Below are 8245 nucleotides of genomic sequence, written 5' to 3'. Positions count from 1 at the left end.
TTTAACCAAAATTACTGTGAGTTTGGTTAAAAATCAAGAAATTATTACACACGCAACTGACAACAACACACGTGTCCTACATATTTTTATTACTGATATTGGGACACAAAATTTACTTTTACTTAATATCATTAGCAAGGTTAGTCGGTTTTGCGCAAATCCTACACTGACATATATTATCGCAGTCATTAAACACCTTCAATTATGAGTAACAAACCCTATAGTGACGTCACAATCACTAGTACAAACATTCAAATGTAAACCTCACCCCGATCCACCCACAACATAAATCCTCCCATCAATAACACAAGCAGAGTGATGGCAACGAGGGTTTAGGAGAGGAGAAACATATTTCCATTTGTTGACTCTAGATTCGTATTCTTCAACTGTTTGCAGGGGGACGCCACGACCCAAACCTCCTGTCAGATTTAAAGTAAAACTTTGTCCAGGGATTTCTTGGCTTCTGTTTTATATTTAAGTGAAATATTTGTTCATGTAACTTTAATTACATCATGTGTGAATTAAGTAATATTAATTACTGTTGTAAATCTTACACTGAAGATATTTTGATGGTTTTTGGTTTAAAACTAAACCAGTAATTTAAGTTAATTCAAAAACTATTTGTCAAGAATAAATACACTACAAGAATAGCAAGAAAATAACAAACCCTCATTCAAAATATTATGGAATCGACTGAAGTTACCTCACATTAATGGATGGAATCCAGGAAATAAGAAACAGTTTCAAAAACTACTAGTTTTAGTTAATATTTAGCTTCTGATAACTAACCAATGGCATAGATCTTCCCTTCAATTTCTTCACATGCTAAATCACATCTTGCTTCATTGAGAGAAGCGATTCTTGTGGAGGTTTCAACACGAATATCACGGAATTCACATGATCGTAAGTAATGTCTGCTATCATTTCCACCCACAGAAAACAAAACATCTGAAGAAATTTCCAAATCGCTTGTGTTAATATTTATTGAGATGTCATATTACGATTATGTGGTAATGTTACGTAACAATCATTGAGGTAAGCACTGCGTTTAACGCACAAACAAGGAACAGTTTTAAATTAAGATGTAAATAAAAACTAAATAATATGATGGTTGATATTCAAGAACTCAGTAAGCTCGCAAATAATTATTTTGAACATGAGTTTAATCAAAAAACAATTTTTTTGCTCATTTTACACGAAACGAAATTAAAACTCGTGCATATGAAGTCATCAATAAGCAAACAGTTTTGCGACTCGATGGAATGTTTGTGAGTAATAAGTGAGTGAGTATTGTGGGGAGTCTAAAGTTTACATTGTTGCCTTGCATTGTCAAGAAAAAGGAAAGCCTTCTCTATAAGTTTTAAGAGTTTTCAAGCATATTCTTACTGTCAATTGAACACATTCCATGTGCACATCTTGGTTGTAACATGTTGACACCAATTATCCATCTGTCTTCTTCTATGTTATAAATCAGGTAGGATGATAATGGATTGCGATCTCCAACACGACCCCCGGAAAGGTAAAGTTTCTCTGCAACATGGAATTGTCCACAAAATAGATTGGGTAACAATAAAACTTGGTTCCTATGTAACTTTCGCAATTGTCAAATTAGCATAACAAAGTACCACACACATGATAAAATACAGTATAATTCAAGTAAGTAATCTGTGCTATTTACCCAAACTGCTTCTACATAATTTATCCATTGTTTTTCTTCATATAACTCTGTTTATACACACTATGATTTCTTAAACGGTCTTTTACAATTTGAATATGGTGACCTTGTTATAAACGAATCCAAGCATAACATTTCTACCTAAACATACCTAAGTTAACAGATTTTATTCTGTTCAATGAATATATGGGGTCTCAAAATGCAATTTAGGTGTCATAAAACATTAACATATTGGTTCGAAAGATATTTGATTTTTTTAAATTGTTTTGTTCAATCATAGCAACTGACTTTAATGACAGCCGATGCAGCAGACTGTCGACCTTCACACAAATCAGCAAACTTCATCCAGCGATCACTTCTCTCCAAATTCATCATCTCACAACTTTTTGTTGAACCGCTTCCACCCATTACATAAACTGTGTTTCCAACTTTGGCTGAAGTTGAGCATTTTCTTGCTGTTTTCAGTTTCTACAAAAAAAATTGTAAATCTCTGTAAACATTTCATACCTCAAGTGTTAATAAATTTTAATATTTTTATTGTGGTTCAAATATAATTTAACAGTAGTTTTCAACAGACAGCCAATATATTTGCAAAGATTATTCCTTTAAATTTAAAACTGTCAAAAGGAAATATCACAATTAAGGTCACTCCTGAATGTGATGCAACAATTTTTTCCTAACATTTTTGTGATTTTTTGTATTATGTTGCTGTTGCTGCCAAGCTTATTGTATTTTAATTAATCTGTTCTTTTCGCACAAATAAATGGATTTGCTTGTGCAATAAACAAGTTGAAAAGCATTGGAGTTAACAGTTTTAAGGCACCGTGAAGCTATTTTAAACATTAAAATGCAACCAACTGGTAAATGTTCATGTTGTTTTGTGGCAACATTCCATTTCACACAATCTCGTTTTGAATGCTCTCCACCAATGAGAAGAAATCCTGACAAGCCTGCAATGAATTTGAATGTTAAAAATTTGAATGTTCATAAAAAAAACCACTACCATTAAGTGCACTGCCTACCCCATGGGATCTTTAAACAAATGAATATTGATCTGAACACTGAAATATCCTACTTTCACCATTGCAGAAATACTTAACAGGAGATTTTTGACATGTCAATGATCAAAAAGCTGATACTTAAATTTGACATTCTATTTTTTCATTACATTTTTATCTTACATATCACATGTTTTGTTTGTTACGTTATCACCTGTTTTATTTTACCTGGTTGTTGATGTGATGAGTGGGGTGTGGAATGATCTACTCTCAGGTTACGGTCACTGGGTGGTGTCAGAGGGTTGGTAACAGGTTTCACTTTTTCTGGTGTGAAATTGTACAATATTATAACTTGCAATGAACTTCATCAATGACTAGACATTCATACACATATAATTTATACAAAGTTCAGTTGTTAAAGCAATTTATAACTTAAATTAAGTTCGTTTTTAGAAAAATAGTTATCCAAGTATGATTATCTGTTTTCATGCAACAAAAATAAACAAGGTACAATATCCATTTAATTAAAAACAAACCAACATTTTTGTTGCAAATTACTTCACATGTTGGTATTAATTCTGTCACGCTGCTATGCTCAATGCTAACCATGTCAGATTATCAAAAAGTACAAATTATATACCCTTTTTACTTCTCCTTGTGGAAGGGTTTGGCAAGTCACGATGTACTGGATGATTTCTTCCACTAGGTGGGACTTCAGGTGTAGAATGACTTGTAGATCTTCTATTTGCTGTGTTTAGATTTTGAGAATAAAAAGAAATACAGAAACACAAGTCTGTACCCAAACACTTGCCTTGTACTGGTAGTGATTGCTGTTCTCTTTCACTAGGCTGAATGTTGCCCTCAGGTGGTGGCTCAATTTCAAGGTTAACACCTAAATTTATACACTACTGTTTTATGTAGGTGTTTTCGATCATTTTAAAGCTTCAAGTTCAACACCTAAAAACAACTTACTCTTTTATAGTGAGGTTATACAGTCTTAAAACTTTTTTAGCAGATAAATTATGTACAATGGAAACAGTAGGATTACTTCCAAGACAAAATTACCTCTTCCACTTCTTCCTGGTGATGGGTTGGGCAAGTCATGATCCACTGGAAGGTTTCTTTCACTGGGTGGGTTTTGGGGTGCAACATGTCTTGCAGGTCTTCTGTTTGCATCTAAGATAAGCGAAAATGCAGTTAAATGCATTGCATTTAGGCATTATTTATTCAATCATGAAATTATTATTATGTTTTAGTTCATAGTAATTTGTTATATTCCAATTCATAACACTATAAAGAGCAGTTAGGGCACGAATTTTAGGATTAGTTGACAGAATTTTTTCATGTTTGGATACAAAAACCTCTATTTTGCGATGCACTTGGTTGTATCTGGTGTATTTGCATCTGGGCAACTTCAGCAATTGCTAATTTGTCTGAAAACAATATAGTTTACATCAAAGTTGTTTGGGAAGTAGCAATTCAGCAACATTTGCAATCCCAAGTGTAATGTTGTATGTATGTGTGGGTGATATAAGCTTTATTCTGCTTTCAAAAACAATGACCTTAGTCAGGGTGGAACAAACGCTGGCTTGGAAAGATTTCTCATGATCTTATCAAAAATAATTTTGAATACTTTTCGAAATTAAAATGCATTCTTTTCAATTCCTGCAGCTAACTCTATCAGCGCAATGTTTATGCTATCGGCCGGGTAGCTTGCATTGAAAAGGGTTACAGCCTATGACACCCACAAACTTGGATAATAATTTTGCAACATAAATTACTTACCATCTACTTGTGGGGATTGTTGTGCTTGTTCAACTGGATGAATGTTGCCATCAAGTGGTCGGTTAATTTCAGGCCCAACATCTACAAACAAAAATCCTCATCAAATGTACAAATAAGAGATTAAAAGCATGCATATCAATATATAAGTTCCATTGTACATAAACACTATTGTGGAAGTATGATACAAAACATACTTGAAATCATGACAAACAAAATCTTACCATGAAACTTCCATGTCTGTGTTGAAAACTGGCTGAGTGGAACAGTTGGATTGTGGGTTGCTGTTGGATCCACAAAGTGCATGTTCCTTGCAGCATTTGCTACTTGCTGCAAAATTACTTTGGGGTCTTGTTTGGAAAGAAGTTGTTGGAATTCATCCCGAATGTCAACCATGTCTGGTCGTTGATTTGGATCTTGATCCCAACATCTGACCGTCGCTCTTTCCATCACATCAATTATTTCTCTGTTGTTTGTATCATTGGTTCTGTCCTGTATTTCTCTAATACCTTGAAGGTTTGGGCGACCACCATTTTGAATTTTTAGCCCAAAAATATCAGCTGAGGGATATGGCTGCTTGCGTGCCAGCATCACATAATAAATTACACCACAACTGTATGCGTCTTGCTCCTTTTTCGGTTTAACGTCATCAAATAATTTTTCTGGTGCCGCATAGTACAATGTCAATGGTTGTCGTTTTTGTTGACCTTGAATCTGAGTTGCTGCCTGAGTGAAGTTTACAAGCCGAGCACATCCAAAGTCACCAACTACGCAACGCATGTCTATTGTGATAAATATGTTTCCAGGCTTAAGATCGCCATGGACTACACGCTTATCAAACCCGCAATTATGGATGTATGCAACTGCTGATGTTATTTCAGTGGTCATGCGGAGAATCAAACACGATCCAAGTTCAATATGTTTATTCAGGAGTAAGACTTCTAAATTACCCCCTCCATAGAATTGCATTACAATCCCGATTGCTCCTGGCCATTTGGTATACCCATGAACAATTGATATGTTGTCATGGCGAATACGCAGTAACACATCGTATTCTTGGTTAAACCTAAAAATACATGTGGATATTTTTTATGGACAGTTGAACTGAGCCATATAACTTACTCATTCTCCAGCATCAATTGCTCATGTTCTCCACCAGTAATTTTGAAGAACTTGACAGCAAAAAATCCATGTTTTTTATGTTTTCCAAGGAAAATTTTGCCAAAACTACCTTGGCCAACTTCACATTTTTCGACATCACAAAATATGTTTTCAGCTTTGAATTCTCTCAACTGACAAAACAATATTGCATTAGAATATTATGTAAACATAAAACAGTGATACTTACTATATGAAGTTCTTCTGGATTCGCAGTACGTGAGAAAACTGCCATCATTTAGTTTTGCTGGATTACATTTGTTCTCCCAGAAAATAATCATTTAACTGTTTGAATTTTGTTGTATTACCTTATTTTGTTGTATATTGTCCAAAGATGTGTATCTTTCGTGTAATCACAAAAAATAACCTAGTTTTCTCTTTTGGTTCCAAACTTCTGGTGTAATATCATAAGGTTGACGTTTCGCTGCATACGTAACGCTCTGTATCGCATTAAGAAAATTACCAGAGTTCGAACGACCCACGAAACAACACTGAATGGGCAAAAAGGTAAAAAAACTTCCGCCGATCGTTGAGGTGGACGCGCCTGATTTGTCATGAAATATGTCGTTGTTACGGTTGGAAACGTTTCAATTTTCGTTCGTTTCTAATTTTAGGAAACAATAACTTGGCTATAATAGGTCGCAAGGTAGTGCCAGGTGTATGTACCTTGGGGAGGCGATGAAGGGTTAGAATGGCGGCAGATGTTGGATGAATGCGCCTACAGTCATCATCTGACTTGGCTATAACTTGGTTGCTTACGCACGGGACAAGTACAACAGCCAGTAGAATATGTAGCTGGAATGATTGGCGACATATATCGAGAATTTGGCGAAGTTTCTCATTATTACGTTACAATGAAAGTGGAACAATTCACGCTAAAGACAATCACAACAACGCCAAAACATGTTATAATTATTAGTTCAATTCATATTCCCTGAAGCAAATATTTGACTAAAATTGCGTCGCGTAAATAAAAGTATCATGTGGACTTTAATCAAACAATGCAAAAACATATATATATACAAAATCAACCGATGCCACGCAACAAAGGTTAACTTGTGTAAGTTGTTCAGGTGGTGACTGGCCACGAAGTGTGTTGAACGCTAGACGATGTTGTCGCAAACAATATGTTTTGTCTTACTAGCACAACCTGGCGGCCATATTGTAAGAAATGCATCGTGTTGTACTAACGATTTTAAAGAGTACGGAATGGACTTGAATCTGCACATTGACTGCGATAAACCAAAGATCTTCAAACGTATATTAATTACTGACTGAATTCTGGAAGTTTCTGAATCGTTTCCAAACTCAGTAACAAGTCGTTGGTAAGACGAATATTTAGCACACGGCAATAATGCAGTTATTGATTAGTAGCTACAGTTCTAAGCACAATTAAACGTTAAATCTGTTGCTGTGTTGAACAAATCACCATCAATACAAGTAGGTAAGTACCTACTGGAACAAAGTCCTTAAAATAAGAACGGCAGTCAAGCGAATATCGGTTAGCGAGAAAACCGATCGACATTCCAAAAGTTAACAAAGGTATTCCATCATTGGTAAGTTCGCTTATATTGAACGATTACGTGTGTTAACATGAGAAACCAAACCCAACGCCATCCCAGAAGCTAGATTAGAATCTAAAAGAAAAGTAATTTTAATCTAAACACTCTGGGTCCAAAGACAGGTAGGGTTTCTACTAGGTGTATCGGAACATCCGTTGGTGTTTGCCACACACCGTGTATTTCATCTCAATAGCACCACCTACCGACTTGTGACATACGCATAAGAATGCAGAGAAAGGCTTTATGGCGGAGTCGGAGTTGCATTGCAAGCACATACATGACTACGAGTAAGACGCAGTGTTGCATACATAACAAATTATTAAATGTTCTGTATCAGTCTTATGTCTAAGAACTGAATTCTCTTGCTTTGGCACTCTTTAAGAAGACTGATTTTTGCAGTGAAAAATGCAAACTATCTTTCGCGAGTACATCTCTCTTTATCAGGTGTAAATAAACACAAAACGATACAAAAAAACAAGCGCAAGGTGGTAAAAAGGCACTATGAAGCGATAAGCTAGCGTTAGTTGGCAAGTTGGTGTTGCGACATTGTTCTTGGGGCATCGTAGTGTAGATAGTTGGAACCACCAATCTCTGTTTAACCCATCGTTGATGGCGTTGAAGCGATCAATGTGGTGTTGTTCGACCGTTTCCTTTGCAAGTCTTGGTTTTATTTTGACTTTTTGCAAGACCATTACCCGTATGTCGTCCACGCTATGATTGAGCTTGTTAAAGTGGGCACCCACTGGCATTTCAGTGTGACGTAATACGACGATGCTGCCAACTACCGACAGATTATCACAAAGTACATGATAGTCAGTCGGCCAGGTATAAATCGGACGACAAATTGTATCGCATTGTGTTTATTTACACCTGTGAAGCGAGAGGTACTCGAGAAAGCTTGTGTAATTTTGAATACAAAAGTCAGTCTTCTTGAAGGTTGCCAAAGCAAGATAAATCAGTTTGTAGACATGATGCCGCACGTTTAATAGCGTAAATAATCAAACAGATGCAAAAATTCATAGCATTTATTTGTTGCAAAACATATTTATGGGAAATTATCTGCTGCATAA

The 8245-nt window shown here is 35.6% G+C and overlaps 1 protein-coding gene across 2 annotated transcripts; it reads right to left on the bottom strand.

Moving 5' to 3' along the window:
• Positions 1-809: 809 nt before the first annotated feature.
• Positions 810-6094, bottom strand: LOC145905310 (uncharacterized). 2 transcript variants are annotated; one of them, XM_082992476.1, is made up of 13 exons: positions 5804-6094; positions 5578-5747; positions 4680-5521; positions 4459-4539; positions 4035-4106; positions 3739-3849; positions 3485-3565; positions 3314-3421; positions 2902-2997; positions 2534-2625; positions 1964-2143; positions 1387-1530; positions 810-948 (listed from the first exon to the last, which is right to left on the bottom strand). In XM_082992476.1, the coding sequence occupies exons 1-12, from the start codon at positions 5849-5851 to the stop codon at positions 1471-1473; spliced, it is 1941 nt and encodes a 646-aa protein (XP_082848602.1). In that variant the 5' UTR covers positions 5852-6094; the 3' UTR covers positions 810-948; positions 1387-1470. The 2 variants fall into 2 exon arrangements, with proteins under 2 accessions (XP_082848602.1, XP_082848611.1); XM_082992485.1 differs by having other exon boundaries at positions 3323-3421.
• Between the last annotated feature and the right edge of the window lie 2151 nt (positions 6095-8245).

Source organism: Ascidia mentula, chromosome 1 (assembly GCF_947561715.1).
Source record: "Ascidia mentula chromosome 1, kaAscMent1.1, whole genome shotgun sequence".
In the NCBI taxonomy this organism is placed as follows: Eukaryota; Metazoa; Chordata; class Ascidiacea; order Phlebobranchia; family Ascidiidae; genus Ascidia; species Ascidia mentula.
The sequence above is the reverse complement of the archived record's forward strand: the minus strand, read 5'-3'. Positions and strand labels throughout refer to the sequence as shown.

Coding starts and splice junctions, on each gene's coding strand:
- LOC145905310 (XM_082992476.1), bottom strand. CDS start 5,851: ATGATGGCAGTTTTCTCACGTACTGCGAATCCAGAAGAACTTCATATA. Junction 3,850..4,034: donor AAGTGCATCGCAAAATAGAG/GTTTTTGTATCC, acceptor CGCTTATCTTAG/ATGCAAACAGAAGACCTGCA. Junction 3,422..3,484: donor GCAATCACTACCAGTACAAG/GCAAGTGTTTGG, acceptor ATCTAAACACAG/CAAATAGAAGATCTACAAGT.